The 17,779-nt window shown below is 48.0% G+C and overlaps 1 protein-coding gene across 2 annotated transcripts in view; it reads left to right on the top strand.

The window, feature by feature from the left end:
- The first annotated feature begins 211 nt into the window (after positions 1 to 211).
- ARHGEF7 (Rho guanine nucleotide exchange factor 7) overlaps positions 212 to 17,779 on the top strand; it is a 105,395-nt gene continuing 87,827 nt past the window's right edge. For both annotated transcript variants that reach the window (XM_065740997.1, XM_065740996.1), the window contains exons 1-2: positions 212 to 389; positions 9,956 to 10,042. In XM_065740997.1, the coding sequence (XP_065597069.1) occupies positions 225 to 389; positions 9,956 to 10,042 (252 nt within the window). In that variant the 5' untranslated portion in view covers positions 212 to 224. The remainder of the gene's footprint in view (positions 390 to 9,955; positions 10,043 to 17,779) is intronic.

Here is a 17,779-nt window from a genome sequence, read left to right as displayed (position 1 = left end):
AAGCCCCGTGCCGTCACGGGGCGGGGAGGAGGCGGCTCTGCGGCTGCATGTCTGTGTGTATGTGTGTGCGTGTGTGTGGCGGGGCGTCGTCATCCGCATTCACATGGGGGAGGCGGGGGCCTCGGCCTGAAACCCCCGCCCGGGGAGGGGAGACAGCGATCCCATAAAGCCCCCCCTCCCTCCCCCCCTTCCCCCCCTCCCCACCGCCCCAGCTCCGCGCGGCCATGACTTCGGCCGAGCAGACCGTTACGTGGCTGATCGCCCTGGGCGTGCTGGAGTCGCCCAAGAAGAGCATCGCCGACCCCGAGGGCTTCCTGCAGTCCTCCCTGAAGGACGGCGTGGTGCTGTGCCGCCTGCTCGAGCGCCTGCTGCCGGGATCCATCGACAAAGTGAGTCGGGGGCAGCGGGCTTTGTCAGGCCGGGGGCGGCCGCCTCCGCCCTGGGGACCCCGGAGCTTCGGTGTCGAGTTCCCCCCGGGGAGGATGGATCCGGAGGGAGGGAACAAAAAGCGCTCCCCCAAGCCCCGTGTCCGCCCCTCACGGTAACATTTCACAATTTAATCTAACGCCGCTGTGTGATGCAGGCTGTTGTCCTGCTTGCTTGCTTGCTCTTTATTTTGCCTTCCTGGGGGCCTCCGTGTGCTGGCACAGCTCATGGAGCCAACTTTCCCCCTCTTGCTGATGACTGCTGAAGGTCACCGGGCAGGTGGCTGTGTCCACCTGGCGTGTGGCTTGCTCGAGCCTCGCAGTTGGAAAGATTTGATCTCTGTAGGGTGCTGGGTTCGGAGCGGGCTCCTCGTTTCCCCACGGGTTGTGGTCATCACTGCTTTGTGCTGTTGCCCACCCTACTGGATTTGTCAGCTCGGTGCTGTCCTAGTGGACTCAGAGCAAATGGGGGATGTGGAAATGACCCTGGAGCCCACAGGTATAATGGAAATGACCTGGGAGCATGAGTAAGGCAGAGTCCACCATGGGGACAGCTGGCTGGGACAGCCATGGCCTGAAGCAGGCTGCCCAGGGAGGCTATGGAGTCTCCTCCTTCTCTCAAAACCTGCCTGCACGCTCTCCAGTGTGACCTGCTCTGGGGAGCCTGCTTTAGCAGGGGAATGGACTAGATGGTCTCCAGAGGTCCATCCCAACCCCTGCGGTTCTGTTATTTTGTGTGTGTGATGCAACTGGAAGTAACGTGTGTCCACTCCTTGGCACCAATTGCACAGTGGGGTGCAGACCCCCTCAGGGATGGTCTCTTGGTGTGTCCTTCTGTCTGCATGACAGCCGTGGTGGTTCTGCAGCCTGTCCTGCTGTGCCTCCATGCTTCTGGTCTCTAGAGCCTCATGGAGTTGGGTGCTGAGTATTAGGGCAGCACAGGACTATCCTGGCAAGCCTGTGAGGATGGGGTCCTGAGGTGGAGTAAGGAACAGGCTCTGCTGCAGGCACAATGAAGTAGATACGAGTGTGGTGGAAATAAGTGCTAGAGAGTGTTTCCCAATTTCACGTGCTTCTGTGTACAGTGCAGCTAGGAGTGGCTTTGATGTGAAGGAGAAGCTTGCTCTTGTTGTGTCAGAGGGACCGACACCTCTGATGCTGGGGCATGGCTTGCTGTGGGAGCTGTCAGTGGGGTGCTGCTGTCCATCCTCCAGCAGGATGAGCCTGCTGGTGCAGGGACAGTGATGTGCTGTGATGGCTGTCTGAGGGGAGAAGACCTCTTGACCTGCCACCTGCCTTAGCTAGCCTGTGTGCAGCACTCAGCTCGAGCTTTCCATGCGTCTGCTAATTTCTTTGTTTTGTGAGTGGACCTATGTGTAGTTTTTGGCTTTTCACACTGTGCTTTCTAGCCCATAGTTGCCTTTGAAGGACTCGTGAAGTCATGTTCCAGTCCAACTTTGTGAATTTACTTTCTCTGTAGTTTCAGAGTGTACCCCACAGTGGTAGATAGAAGCATAAAAGAAGTATGTCGGAGCTATTTGCATAGTACTGTTCTCTTTTTATTTCCCGTTGTTTGCCAATAAAACATATAACATTTACATCCCTACATCCTTGTATCCTGGTGTTTTGTTTTTGTTTTTCCTTTCCATGTCTTTTTTGCTACTGCTGTTCATTTATAGAGAATTATTTTATACTGAGCATATTTTAAATATGAGCCCCTTTATTCCCTGTTTGTCCTGAAACGCTTCAGTTCCAACCAGACTTGTCTGAGCTCTCACCAATTTTTGGATTGGGCCACAGGTTTAGACTGGTTCAGCTCTCAGTATCATTTAACATCACAACTTTCTATGAGTACCTGACATGAGCGAGAGCTTTGAAGATTCTCAGAGCTTATCTCCCTGTTAATGCGAGGTAGCAACTAAAACCAAAAAGAACATTAAAAATGCAAATGATAAATAAGAAGGATTGCTTACCAGTTTCCTGAAGATGTTTTCTAGCAAATGCTCTAGAATCATTTCTTTCAGAAACTGTTTAGGAAGGGGACTCAATGCTCACAGGAATGCAGTAATATATTTTTGGCATTTTGTGCTTTGAAAGACTCTGGGTACCCTGTGAGTAATTAGTAGAACAATTTGAGTAAATAAGGGTTGTCTGCCCATTGAAGCAGTAAAGCACCTGAAGGTCAGATAGCGGATTGTTCTTCAGTCAATAAAACAAACTGGTGGGTTTGAGGGCTGGCCGGTGTTCTTCCTGTACATTGCATTGTGTTTGTGTGCTGTCTTTGTGCAGAGTAAGTCCTTGTCAGGAGCACTGGCTGCGTTTGTTTACAGAACGGTTGTCCGTCTTGGGCAGCAGACGGGTGTTCAGTTCATCTGATTCCAGGCACTGCGAGTGAGAGTGTGCTAGAAGGCAGTGTTACTATGCATCGCATCTCTTGCTGTTGGGCTGCTGCTGGACGTTGCTGCAGTTGAGCTGTTTTTGAAGAGTGTCTGTGAGGACATAAAACAAGGCCGGATTTGGGCAGAGCAATGGTCCTGGTGAACAGCCTTGTAACGTGGGAAAGCGGAATAACGTAGAGCAGTTGCCTGCAACCAACAGGGCAAAACCAATGACTGCCACCTCCCTTTGCCCAAACCCAGGGATGCCTCAATTCCTTAAAGCTCAGACTTGTGCTGCATCGCACCTGTCTGAGGATTTACGCTTGAGGATGGAGAGCTGTGCTAAAAGTCATTTGAATAAGAAGCCAAGGTTTTGTGTTACAGCTTCTGTAAGGCTGAGCAGCCCTGGGGTCAGGGAGAGGCTGCTGCAGCTGTACTGCCATGCAGTTGTTCACTGCGTGCGTGCCTTTTGCTGCAGAGATCATCCTCCAGACACATCCCTCCATCGCAGGCCCATTTGACCCACTTTTGGCGTTGTAAATAGAGATTAAAACTGGAGCGAGAATTTTCCTTGTCATCCTTCACTTCACGCTCCATTAAGTTTTGTTTGTACTTTTCTTTTTTTTTTTGGCCGGTTGCTCAACTGAAACGTGTCTTTGAGGACAGCTTCTTCGCCTTTGGAGGAAACAGGGGAGGTGCACTGGGGGAGGAAGGAGTACCAGTTCTCAGCTGGGAACTTCTGTCTGTGTCCCCTCTGCTGTGGGTATGTGACAGAGATGGAGGACAGCTTGAATGCTGTGCCTGTGGGGTCTGCCCTCCTGGAAGATGCTCCAGTGGTGCAGGTGTGCAAAAGGAGTGATGGGATGCTGGCCAGAGCAGGTGGGTAATGTTTTCTTGCTGATGAAGGCTCAGCGTATGGTCAGAGCAAAACTTATCTTTCCCTGTGAGGGATTGGGCACTGGGGTCAGTGTTTGTGGTTATTTGCTGGTGCTGGATCAGGATGGATGGGAGATTTGACCTAATGGTTGAGGTCTCTGGTGAAAAGAGGCTTTTTGAATTTTAATTTGGGAAGAAGTGAGCTGTGTGAGAGACCGAAGGTGAACAGATTACATCAGCACAAGCACTTGGAGTCAGAGTCCCCAGAAGGAAGGTCCAGAGTGCCATGTGTGGTGACCATCTCAGTGGCCTTGCCTTATCGTAAGTGTAAATGCCCTTTGCTTTGACCAGATGAGCTCTGTGTTCATGGAATCACAGAATCATGGAATGATTTGGGTTGGAAGAGATCTTTAAGATGATCCAGTTCCAACTCCCTTCCCCAGGCAGGGTTGTCAACCACTAAATGAGTCATTTAGTCAGTTTGCCCAGGGCTCCATCCAACCTGGCCTTGAACGCCTGCAGGGATGAGGCATCCACAGCTTCTCTGGACAGCCTGTTCGGTTCTCTCTGATTCCATGTAGCCAAATACTCCTCTCCTGGTGACAAAGAGTGACCTGACTGTGATGTTTCAGACTGTAAAGAAACAGCAAGTGCCTGGGAGCCAGCATTGATCATGAACAGAGAATGTTGCAGCCAGAGGCCTTTGCAAGAGTGCAGGATGAGCTGCAACCAAGGTTGTAGAGACTGAAATCAGATGCTTGTGAGGCAATGTGAGCATCCTTTGAGCAGTGCTACCCATCAGCGGCCAGCTGCCTGAGAGGTCTGAGTCTGGGAAGCTGCTCTGGTACTCGTGGGCCAAACCAAGGGACTGTCCTGTCAGTCAGTGCTCACCAAGACCCACAGGAAGGCATTGCAGCAGCAGGTCATCTGGGGACTGGGCCAAGGAGGTGAGAACTGAAACCTCCACTTGATGTGCATGTGCTCTCTCCCCTTAGCAGCAGTCCTTGCACAGAGCCTCCCAAGGAGATTATTTGTGCTTCTGGCAAGAGTAATCCCTGCTGGGCAGCTGTGGCTGCCTCTACAGGGTGAGCACTGTTGCTGTAGGGAGGATGAGCGCAGCTCCTGAGGAAAGCTAGCCCAAGTGGGATTGTTAAAATGCATTTTTTTTTTCTTTCTAAGTAGGTCTGATTCTCAGAAGTGTTCCTGTGAGCTTCCTCATAGGATTGTTTGGTCCCCTTGTGGAGTTAACATTGACCACATTGCTTTGAAAGCACGGAGTACAGGAGGGGCACTGGTGGAGAAGGCTGCTGCTTTTTGCACCTCTCTGGGGGATCTATAATTCTGGTGGCTCTGATGTCCAGAGAAAAACAGTGTGCCAAGGAAGCATAGGACCTGTATCTACATTTTCTGTCTCTTTTCCTTCAGAATGAAACCCTGTTAATGCTGAAAGGTCTAGATGGACCTTTCAATATGCCAGACCCACAGAAGAAAAGGTAATTAGCGGAGTTATTGATGAGGGAATTGTTTTAATGAAAAAAATATACAGAGAAAGTTCAGTTTTGCTGATCTTGTTCCTATAGTGCCCTTTCCACAGTTCCTAGAAGATACATGCTTTCTAGGCTTGTGTATAATGTCAAACAGAGGTAGCAATGCCTCAGCCCTTGGGGGCCCTGCTGTTACCCAGACCATCCTCCAAACACCTCATGTCTGTAGCTGAGATGAAGAGCTGTGGGGTGGCAGCAGTGCAGTGTACGAGGGGCCAGAATGCTCTGCGTCATTCAGGTGATGTCTGTGGTTTTAACTCGAGCTTTAAACTGTGTCCTTAAAATTAGAAGCTTATGAATTTGATATATGCATAATTTATATGTGTACGTATGTAAAATCTGCCTTTGTATCGCTGGGGGGGGGGAGGGGAGGAAGGGTTGAATATACATATTTTGTAAATAGGACTTTTCATTTATTACTGTCCAGTGTTTGTGAAGATGAAACTTTACAAAGTTTCGGGCACGACAGAGCTCGCAGAGATGCTGTGAGTTGGCATTGTTGCAGGGACACAAGCCGTGTGCTCTGCCTGGATTCTGCCCTGAATGGCCGAGCCTTACTGCCCCATCTCTACCTGGTGTGAGCCCCTGATTGGGAGCAGATTAATGCTCTCTCCCCTCAGCATCATAGATGCGTGGTTGCAGCTGTCAGCCACCACTGGTGCAGATGATGAGCTGAGAAGTTTCTGTGGCCCTTATTCTTCCCTGTGGACCTCAGCAAGCAGAGGCCCTTGGGGCACACGAAGGGCTATTCTGGTCTAGGATAATGTCATTCAGGTCTTCATTTTCCTGCTCTGCAGTGAGTGCCATAGGAAAATGCTGGCAGCCTGCCCAGGGCAGGGTCCCTGCTGTGGGATTTTGGTAGGCCTGTGGAATATATTCTCACATTGAGGTGAAAAAGCCGGCAAATCCTACACCCCTGGCCGATACAGCTGTGCTGACAGAGCAGTGCTTTAGTTGGCTCCATCGATGTCACCGGGGGAAGCTGTGGTGCGGCTGGCAGAGGAATTCCCTCTCTGGCATATGTTACATCCACACGGAGGACTGGTGCCAGCACCACTAGCAGCACAGCTCTCCCAGTGTAAACAAACCCTGAGTGATTCGGCTCCTACCGCCCCAGCTCGTGCTGCGCAGGCGGAGCTGCCGGGGCTGTGGGAGGGTGCGGAGCCCCCACCTGCCTGCAGGGTGCTCCCCAGTGAGTTTCCAGCAGCCTCTGCCCCAGCCCTGGAGCGGAATTTCTTTGCTGTTTCTTCACAGGCAGCTCCAGGGAAATGCTCTTCTTCCTGCAGTTCAGTGGGGCTGGTGATACAGTCCAGGGCTTGGTACATCTGCATGCCAGCTGATACCATCTTTTTCTTTAAAACAGCAGAAGAATAAATGATTTAGAAATATTTAGAAATGTGGGAAAAATTACTCATCCAGCTGTAAATAGAACTGTGTGCATATACACAATTCTTCACAATACTACTGCATCAGTAGAGTCCCACCTGGTTCAGTTCACAAGGTGGGCCTACAAGTGGCTCAGAGCTGCAGATGTGAAAACAGCTTTCAGTCCTCAGCTTTCCATCCTTGGCTGTTTCTTTGTGCTGTCTTAATGTGTGTATATATGTATGTATATATATGTGTATATTATTTTTGTGTGTATGTGTAGATATAAAAATGTCATGGGAAGTTGTGAAAACAAAACTATCATTTGGAATACCTTAACTTGATATGTTTACATCTTCTTAATCAAATATCTCATGGGAGCTAGTTTATAAACTTCGATGGGAATTTGATCAGGGTCCAAGGGAAATAACAGAAGTACAGTGTTTCCACTTCAAAGAACATGCTGTTTTCCCAAACATTGTTTAATACAGGTGCAGCTCAAAGGATGAGTGCCCCAACAGCTGCATCAGCCCCACAGTATTATTTTCAAATGGCAGATTGAAAAATAAAAATAAAATAAAATAAAAGTACCCCTAAGTGTAGTGTAGGACTCAAGGAACCATCTTGTTAAGGCTGCCAAAGAACTGACTGACATTTGAAGGGAACTCTTAAGTTTCCTTTCCAAACCTGAAAACATTAGCTGGGGGCTGTTTACAACAAGGGAGAGAAGCAGCTAAAGCAGAACATCGGCATGTTTGAGCACAGGTCACTGTTGGTGAAAGCTGGTTAGGCACAGCAGTGTTCTGGGACATATGCAGAAGAACAGCTCAGAGCTGAAGAAGCATCATCTGAAGTGCTGCTGACACCAGGTGCCCTGACAGAGTAGGAGCCAGGGGAGCAGGGAGCTGCAGCTGATGTGTCAGTGTGGCAACAGGTTTATAGGTTGGGAAATGTCAGTACCAAAGAGCTACAGTGCAGCAGAAACAGTAGGATGCTGTGCTGTGTTGAGCCTAAAGCCCTGGCTGTGCCTTTCTAAGAATCCTGCTTCATATTTTTTTAGTTTAACTATCAAATCTTGCTTCATACCAGAACTGATAGCATATGGGAAAAATGATCCAGTGACACACTGTAATGTGGGACAGTGACAGGACAGAACATCCCTTATGATTTTATTCTGTAATGCAATTTAATGCACAAGATTGGCCCTTTGTGGGGTTTTTCCCCTGGTGTGCCTGCCTGGGGGCTGGATCCTTGAACAGAATGCTGCTAAGGGTGTGCTGGATGCAGCTGCTGGTCGGCAGTACCTGCTCTGTTGCTGCTGGTTTCTGCTTTCTCATAACTGGGGTGGTCTCCCTTCATACTAAACCATACTGCAGGTCACACTACGTAAGTGAAGTGAAAGCTTCCTGAAATGAAGCCTTTTTCTTTTTTTGATTTTTCTAATGCAGCTCCTGCCATGGTTTTGCTCAGTATTACCTGTCTCTGCTTTGCCCTTTTTGAAGTGCATTTAGTGTTTTGATGAAAGCTGTAGGCTTGATGAAAACAGATGTAATTTTGGCCGGGTGCCATCCATGTGTATCACACACAGTTCTCTGCCTTTTCTGGATGGCAGAAACATAGTCTACTTCTTCACAGTCGTGGTACATTGCACACGTGCCCATGTTGAGCTGTCCTGAATTTCTAGAACCGCTCCCTTAGAGATTAAGCCCCCATCAGAGCCTGTCCGTGAGCCGTGGTGTAGGCTGTTGCTCCTGCTGTGTGCTTTACCTTCCCTTGTCTCTCTGAATTCCACCGTGGGGCCCTGATCCTTAATTAAGAATCTGTCAGGTCCCTCTGGAAGTCCTGTCTTTTCCAATTACATTTATTCCTTTTTATTTCTATGACTGTAGCACGTAGAGGTTCCAGTTCAGCACTGAGGCCCCTTTGTGCTCTGAGTGCTACAGGCTTGTAACAAGAGGGCAGCTCCTGCTAATGAACTGATGGCATGGGTCTCTGTCAGCCAAGGGAGGATAGGAAAACATATAATCTCTCCTTTTCCTGACCTTTATGTACATGCAGTATACTCTCTGTTAAGCTAAGCATGCATTTGCTATCTATCTTCTGAGCATGCTTACCGGCCTTCCCCCTGCCCGCGTTTCTGTTGTTACAATGTGCAAAGTCTGTGAGGCCGTACATGTCCCCTGCCAGAGATGACCCCTCTGAGTTTGATGCAGCTGCCTGTGGAGGAATGAATTGCCTGACAGCGCGGGTGGGAATTTAACACTGGCTTGGCCCTCCTCATTGAACTCTGAGATTTGATCAGAGGTTCTGAGTGTGCTGCTCAGGTCATTGTGCTGCCTGTACAAGAAATTTTTTGGAGTCACATTGAGATTTCCCAGGTAAATAGCATAATGGATTTGCTTCTTTTCATGGGTTCATTGACACTTCACATTTCCAGCTTGTGTTTCCTGTTGGAATCAAAACAGTAAATGCAAAACTAGCGAAAAACAATGCAGGAGGGATGGCACGTGTGATGTTCTCAGAGAGGTCTGTTGGCATTTGTTCTAAACTGTATTTGCTGATACTTGTGGTACTGTGAGTTCAGAATACTCTATGAACAGGTCAGCCCTGCTTTAGATGCAGCCTGACATTCCGAGTCAGCCTTACGCTGAGCTCCGTGTGCTTTGGGGGTGGATTATGCGTGTGGATTTGCATCAGTGTGCGTGCTGCAGATCTTCCTCTAGCGTAACGCGCAAGCAAAGGGCACAGCACCCGGAGCACTTCTTTTGTTTGGCTTTCCAGCTCACGCAGAAGGACGTGCCAGGGCTGGAGGTATGTTTGCCTCTTGGTTTGAGCAATATTTTGTTTGGTAATCAATCAGGTGTTTTATTTATTTATTTATTTATATTTTTGGGGGGTGGGAGGATGAAACAATGCGTGTGTGTGCAATCAGGTGAGCTGATGGCTCACCTTTCCCTGGGAGGTTCTCCCGAGGTAAAGGATCTGGGTAGAGGCTGAGCTGTGCCCGGTGTGAACGCTCTCCCATGCAGCTCTCTGGGGTCCATCCACGGCTTTCCTCTGTGGGGTTCCCCCTTTCCTCAGTGGGGAGGGGCTGTGGCTGACTACGGAACCGCGGCCGCGCTCCGCCCCTCCCGTTCTCGTTCCCGCTGCCGTGCCGTGCCGTGCCGAGCCGAGCTGCCGGGGCTGCGGCAGCCGGGCTGCGCGCTGTGCCCTCCGCCCTCGCACGCCATTTCCTGCGCTCCGTGTTTACTTCCCGGTTCAACCCCTTCCCAGGCAGGAGCGGAGGGAGCGGGAGGTGAGGGAGCGGGGGCCGGGCCGCGCCCCGCGGGGCCGGGTCCGCACTGAGCCGCCGCCTCTTCTCTTCCAGGTGTACCCGGAGCCGCGCACGGAGAGCGAGTGCCTGAGCAACATCCGCGAGTTCCTGCGGGGCTGCGGTGCCTCGCTCCGCCTGGAGGTGAGCGGGGCGCGGAGGGGACGGGGCGGCGGGGCCGGGGCCGCCCGGCGCGGTGCCTGGGGTTGGGGGGGAGCGACGGTGCCGCCGCCTTTCGAGTCTTTGTGCCGGGGCGGCGGACAAGATGGTGGCGGCCGCCCCTCCCTCGGCGCGCTGCGGGTCGGGGGCTGCGGGCTCGGCTCGGCTCGGCTCCCGGCCCCAGCCGGAGGAGCCGGGCTGCGGTGTTGCCGGTGCGGCTCTGCCCCTCTCCTGCAGCGCGGTTTGCGCAGCGCAGGGCTCGGCTTGCGGAAATAAAGCCGCTCGCAGCCCGGCGAAGCGCTCATTAGGGAAAATGGTAGGTGTAGTTTCTCCCGAGCATCTTTGGGGTTACGTAAAAAGCCAGCGAACTGCCATATTTCCCTAACATGTGTTCGCAGGGTTGCACATTAGCGAGTCCCACGTTCCTTTTATATTTAGCCGTGAGAGGGACGTGCTGCTGCCTCGCTTCCTTGATGGGTGTGTGGGAGAGGGAACTGATGTAATCCAAAGCGCTTCCCAACTTCTCCGCATTGGAAAGGGAGAGGCATTGCAATCTGTGTTCTTAGAGGCTTTTTTGGGGTGGAAGAGATGGTTTCTGGTGCTTCTGACTGTGAAATAGCTCCGTGTTGTCTTAATGAGTTCTGTTTCTTGCAGTGCCTGTGGTGCTGTGGGGCAGGAACAGAATATCATTATAAGCAGGCTGTGCTTTCCCAAGGCTCTGCACAGTGAGCTATCATTACTGAAATCAGTGATGCAGGGCTTGCACTTAATCCTGGGTTTTGTCCTGGGAGAAGATTAGAAAAAGTTTTTAGAACTCTTCCTTGTGAAATGAGATTTAATTGTTCTGTCTGCCTTCCCCTTCAAGGAAAATCTTCTGGAGTTTGTTGGGAGAAAAGTACAGTTTCTGTGAGATTCAGAAACCAAGCTGTGGGGTGAGCTTTGCGTTGTCTGTGATGTTAGGTTTTGTCTTATGGTTGCTGACTTACCATTTTTATTTTATTCTATGACCATGTTAAGTTTTCTATATTTTTAACCTCTCTGTGTGAAAACTGACCTAAAATTCAAGTAGCAGAGATACGTGAGCTAGAGGGAGTTGGTGAGGAAGATACTCCAAGTCTCAGTTCAGAAATAAATTGAAAATATGAAAGCGAGAGATGGGGAAAAAATACAGTGAGTGTCCACCTCTTTCTACTCGTTCCCTTGGTAGATCTCTCACTGAGCTTGCAGCTTTTTCAGTTGTAGTTTGCAGAAAGCTGTTGTCAGCTCATTTGCTCAAAGTGGTAAGAAAGTGAAGAACAATGCTTAAAAAAAAAAGATAATTTTTGTCTTATGCTTGGAGCCTGAATATTTTTGAACATAACCAAATTGTTAGCATGGCTTCAGGGGCTCCTCAGTAAGGTTGCCGGAAACTCCTTTCTAACGTGGAGTCACTTGGCTGCAGCAGCTTCCAGCCCAGCATGTTGGAACAGGAATTATCCCAAGCTAACAGGAGAGGTGAGAGCCTGGCAGGAAGGGGCACAAATGCTTAGGTTTACATAGCCTTCTGTGTTTGTCTTAGGAGCTTTGGTTATGCTTGGAGGTTGTCTGTTCCCTGTTGTTTTCTCATTAATTTTTCCGTCCCCCTGGCTGTGGACAGAGATGAGAAGAAAGGCAGCCCAGATTCAACATGTGAGTATCTGGCAGAGGCCTCTCGGCTGCCTGCTAACCCTGGGCTCTTTCTCCTCTCTGCTGTAACAAGGTGTGAGTCAGACCTCGTGGATCTCTGCCTCGCTTGCTGTGGGAACTGGGGAGGTGCCATAGCTTCTCCATGCAGCGTTGATATAGTGCTTCCTTACGTGCGGTTGGGTTTAGAAGGAGAGTGACTGCTTGCTTTGAAGGCTGCCTTCTTTTTTTGCATTGAGTGAAGAGTGTCTTGAAAACAGTGGCGGAGATTTTTCAGGGGAGAGCAGATTAGATAATGAGTTGATGGTGAGTATAAATATTTGACAAACTAGTGGATGCAGTTGTGATATTTTAAGTATAATAAATGTTTGAAGTAGTACAGGTAACAGGAAGCTCTAGGTTGGAGCCAGGGACATGTCGCCACCTTCTTTGTCATGAATGTGGTGGTTTTTGTAACGTAAGTATTCTACTTGCATTCTTGCATAGCTTTGCAGGTTTACTTTAGGCTGACATTGAGTTGTATGTGATCAGGACGGGTGATTTCTCTCTCTGTTTTTTGGAGTGTGGTAAGAGCACAGCATTGATTTGTGTAGCTTAGGTTCATCATTGCACTTCTTGTTCATAGATGTAAAGTTGTCATAGATAAAGTAGAATTGTGGTTTTACAAAACTGTGTCAGAGCACTTTGCTTTTATACTGCTTTGTCCTAGCTTTGTAACTTAGATGTATGCCTGAGAGCTTGATGAACTGCCATGGTTAATAGAAAGTTGTGCCTCAGTGGATGCTTTCTTTGAGATATTTTCCTCCATGGTTTCTGTTTGTTGGAGGATGTGATAAGTGCTGTCTCCGTACCGTAAAGATAAGGACAGGTGTGAGAGGCTTTGTTGGTTTGGGAATGTTCGGATGCGTGAAAGTGACCTGTATTTTCTTCCTTTCCTCAATAAGTTTCAACTGCTTGATAACATATTCAGAAAGCATAGTTCAAATTCTAATGAGAAGGGTTGCTGTTCCTCAGGGGAAACCAATGGATCCATTTCTTCCCCCCACAGTATTTGATATGAGTGTTTCAAAACAAAATGAGTGTTTAACGTGGGGCTTGCAATGAGGCTTTGTAAACTGAAATTTAAGTTGGTAAAGCAGAAACACTTTCAATTAATAACTGTAAGATTGTTCTACAAGTATTTTTTCTATACTTTTTAAAATACTGATTTCTCATATATAGATTAAAAACTGTAAGTGCTGTTAACAACAATAAAAATGTTCCTGAGGCTTCAACTAGTGTTGAAGAACTGAATTTTCAACTCCATATTATTTTTTCCTTCTGGAAGCTGTTAGTGTTTGCTTAGAGTAATTGTAGTGTCAAGTGGTTTGAAGCTTCACTGCATTTGACAAATGTCCGCATCGATGGAACAGGCTGTAGGAACAGCTGTCTACATTGCACGTTTGTAACTTAGTGTGCAGCTTCCTTAGGTAAGGAGACAATTTGCTCTAAACTGTTCTTACCAATTTTGCCTTAAGGTCTGTTTTTCCACATGGTTTTATCTTTGGGTGAAAAGATGCTTAGTGATGTTCCCTTTTAGGAAGAATGACCTCTTTGTCAAAGGAGGTTCCCAGAAAAGGGCTACAACATAGTGGTTGTGCATGGTGGACTCTGTTCTAGAAAATGATTATTAGATAGGTACTTTTGATGTGGAACTTGCTGCAGATATGCAGTATCTTTCACTGAACACTGGCAGGAGAGACAAAAATGAAAAAGTGATGGTTGTAGAGTGTTTGTTCCTTCCCGAGCACTTGTGACTTCGTCTTTGACTGTCTTGTTTCTGCATTGGGTTACTCCAGTGCTGTTCATTTTTCTAAGGAGACTTAACTTCCTGGAGGCTTGCAGTCTGTCTTTGACCAGAGATGTATGATAGTCTGTGAGGGCAAAAAGAAGCTCTGAAGAACTTTGTTAGCATCAGTGGTGGAGGAGTTTGTTTAGGGAGCACTTAAATGTAGGATTAATAGTAAGCAATATCTTTAGGGAAGAATAGAACTGTATTATTATGCCCATTCTTTAAAGGTCTGAACACTTAATGTATTCTGTGAATGCTACCGAAGTCCTACTGTATCACATTCCCAAGGTAATGTCTTGCTATGTTTTCCTGCTGGCTCTCATTAAATAAAGAATTGTCTGCTTAACTGCAAGTGTGTCTTGAGCTCAAAAATACTTTGTATTTCTGACTGTTACAGTGATGAAAAAGATGACAGCTGGCTAATGGAAAAATACAAGTGAGACATGGGCTTGAGAATCTTTTCTCTACCTGTCAAGAGATCTCCTTACTTCTGGCATTCAGGATAGTCAGTTTATTACAGAGGAAGCAATGCCAAGATCACAGATTTACTTCTACAGTGAAATAACTAAAGAAGAAATAAACCTGGCAATGCCGTGGAATATAAGATCCTCTGTTCTCGTGCAAGAGGGATTTGCCCTTAAGGTTCCAAATACCGCATGCAAATTTGGGAAATGAAATCTGGAGAGCTATGAACTATATCAAGGTATGCAAATGTGTCTGTGATACGGCTGTAGTCCTGGGGAGAAGTTTGCAAGAGGGTGCCAACGTTCTGTTGGACCAACTTATCTTTTGGGGGCAGGGTTATGTTCCTTTCTCTCTTCCTCCCTGCCCTACCCGCTCCACAACAATAGCAGTTCATCTTATAAGGTGATGCTGAGCCTTGTGTATTTCCCAAGGTAACGATGGCTACAGTCCTGCTGCCTTTGTGGCCTTTGAAAGGTGTCCTGCAAGTCAATGTTTGAAAATCTATTTCTACAGGGAAATGGTAGAACTAAGTTGCTATCATGAATGGAGCTACCTGACATCTCCTAGTGAATTAGGAAGGACCAGTTCTGGAATAGAAGAGCTTTAGGCCAGTATTATGATTTCTAAAGTGATAGACTTTAAATGTTTGTATACCTGCAAATTCTTTTGTATTGCAACATGACCTAGTACTTGGAGCACACACATAGGCCACTGTGCATGTAATTATTTATGGCATGGCGAGTGTGCCGTGGGCATTGATCCATTTGGATCCATTTGTCTTGACTTTGTGGAGCCTGTATGAGGGGTGTCTGGCATGCTGAAATACATGTAGAATATTTTAGCTGTCACTGAGTATGGGGGAGTTGCGAAGGTGCATACCCTGTGCTTCTCTGTTGTAACTGTTATCAAGTATGTATCTGCTCAGAGCTGTTTTGCAACAGCTTGAATGAGTTGCTCTGTGCTTCAGGAGGGGCTTCTGAGTAACTGGTTTATTTTATTCCAACGATCTGAATAAACCCTTGCTCAGTAATTAAAGTGAAAGTGTATTGCACAGTTAATCTAGAACACACAGCAGACTTTAGCAATGCACTCTTATGCACAAATAAAGCAAATAATATTCACAAAAGGGTTTCAGTGCCTTTTCTTGATGGAAGAAGTGTGGAAGCTAGGAGAATGAGAAATGGGTTGTACAGAGAGCCAGAGGAGGGGATGCTATCGGGCAGAGCATCAGAGTGCCCAAGGAAGAAAATATAAATATATATATAATATATGTAAGAGTGTGAAAAGTTGGTTTGATGGCTTGTGCTCTCCTCCAGGCTTGCTGGAGGAATTCTTGCTCTGATTTCCTTAGCCCTCCCCTGCCTTCCAGCTCTTTGGTATGAATTTCAGCAAGGAGGGGCTGTTCTGCTCCTCTTGCAGAAGGAGGGACTCCTGCTTAGTTCTGAGCAAGGAGCAAGCAGCGTGTGTGGAGGCAGCTCTTGGGTGGAGGAGATGAGCTGTAGCAGGCATGGTGACAGGAGGGAGGTGGTTCCTGCTCTGTGGTGGCTGCTGCATGGTGGAGTGCCTTTCAGGAGGCAGTTCTGGGTGCATCTCAGAGCCTGCCTGTTTGATTGTTTTTTCCGTCACAAAGGATGGTCGTGGTCATATGGGTTGCTCTTCTGGTTTTTGCAGATAGCTCCTAAAACTGGGCTTCAGAAGTCTTGCTGCCTCCCTTCCCTGAAACAGTTTTGGAGACCTGTGAGAAATTTAACTGGCAGAGGTACTGAAAATAAAAGTGCTAATACAGCTTTCACTCTACAACCACAATCGTGTGTACTGAGCACAATCACCTTGTTATCAGGTGTCAGATAATTTCTGAAGCCTGTGTGTGACACAGGTAGATCTTTTGTTCTGTCTGCATACAGTCTGTGTTATAGGTGGTGTATTCTGCGTGAAGAGAACTTGAATACCAGCAGACTCAGTTCCGTAGCATTGTGTGCCTTTATAGGTGTGTTTTTGGACTCAAGCTACCAAAGAAGTTACATCTGTAGTGCGTCCTACAGCATAGCAGGTGGCATTGGTTGGTCTCTGCAGGAACCTGGGAAACTTTCCTCTGGTTGTATCCTATTCTTGAAAGGAAGATTCTACCACAGAATATCCTCAGTTGGAATGGACCTGCAGGGATCATGGAGTCACACTCCTGGCTCTGTGCTGGAACACTCAGCATTGAAACCCTGTGTCTGAGTGCACTGTCCAAATGCTCCAGCACTCGGGGCCGTGCCCAGTGCCCTGTGCAGCCTGTTCTGTGCCCACCGCGCTGTGGTGCAGCACGGTCCCTAACCCCCAGCTGCCCCTCCCCTGGCAGCTCCATGCCGTTCCCTCGGGCCCTGTCCCTGTGAGGAGCTGCAGCCGCCATCACGCCTCCCCACAGCTCCTCCAGGCTGAAGAAGAGCTGAGGAACAATTCCAGCAGAGCAGATGCTTTGAAGATTCCTCGAGATGAGGACTACAGGGACAGAAGCCTGGCTCCATAAAACAGGCTGTTGCTTTTGTTTCCTGGTTTCATTGTAATAATTGTCTGATTTCTATTTGGGTTGATTCTTGTTTGTGACAGTGACGAAATACCAAATCTAGGTCATCTTATGACTAGATGTAATTTCTTAAATGCTTCCAGCATTGCTACTGTTTCTGCTCATATGCAAATTTCTTGGCATGTGTGGGAAAGGTGATGTACGCTCTGCTGAGGAGAGGAGGTTTTGCAGGCTTGATTTTACAAGATTGTCTTGATGAGAGGAGAAAGTACCTTGCTTGCTTCCTCTAATTTAAAGCAAAAGGCATGTTTAGAATGTGGTGACTTTCCCCTTTCCTTTGGGGGAATTAATCTTACTATGTTGAGCTGAATATAAGATAGTTGCAGCTCTCACACGGTTTTGCTTGTAATTTCTATTTTGCTGTAGCTGACTGTATTTAGGTGTTTCACCAGTTGCTGGGCTGCTTGTGGCATGAGAACTAGCCCTATATGGGAAGCATAGTTTTTCTGATCTTAACGGCTCTTTCTAGGTCTTGATATCAGGAAACACTGAAAAAAATCTAGATAATGGAGGGAACAGTAATGCTGATAACCTCAGACTCATCTTACTGAAAATAAGACATCTTCAGCCATGTTACCTCCACTCTCCCAGGTGGAAGGTGTCGGTGGTATGGGAAGAAGAGGCGATGTTTCAGTAGGTGGCAGTCTTCTGTGGATTACTGTGGAGCCAGTGGTGCAGCCCGGTGTGGGAGAGAGGGGAAAGAGGGGGCAACATCTTTCTGTCAGTGCCATCTTGAAGGCCAGGCGTGAAGCCAGAGTCGGGTGATTTACAAACACATGGGGAAATCCTTCTTGCAGGGATGGTCTGAGTGGTTTCCTCAGGTGTTTCTGCCATGCCTGGCAGCTTTTTGCTGTGGGGAGAGCGAGCAGCCTGACAGCTATCCTTTTGTCACCCCCCTGGTTCAATGTGGTAAGCTACTTTGCCCCGGGAGAAGTTTGCAGGCTGCTCTTACCCCTCTGGCTTATGGGGTAAGCAGAGGGCTGGGGGTGAGAGGCTCGCACAGCTGTTTCCTGAAGAGGAAGTTGGGCTGAAGGCTCATATCTAATGGATGATACGTTTGATTAATCCCCATGAATCCTTCTTTTCATGTAAGCTGTAGTTAAAAGCAAACAAACAAGCAGCATAATAATAAGATCACCAAATACAAAACCCTGAAACCGCACCAAAGCATCACCCCTTCCAGTTTCTTTTGACT

This window comes from Cyrtonyx montezumae, unplaced genomic scaffold, assembly GCF_038088225.1.
Source record: "Cyrtonyx montezumae isolate F1298 unplaced genomic scaffold, pur_monq_1.0 scaffold_3, whole genome shotgun sequence".
Classification (NCBI taxonomy): domain Eukaryota; kingdom Metazoa; phylum Chordata; class Aves; order Galliformes; family Odontophoridae; genus Cyrtonyx; species Cyrtonyx montezumae.
Note: the sequence above shows the minus strand (reverse complement) of the source record. Positions and strands in the feature narration are given on the sequence as shown.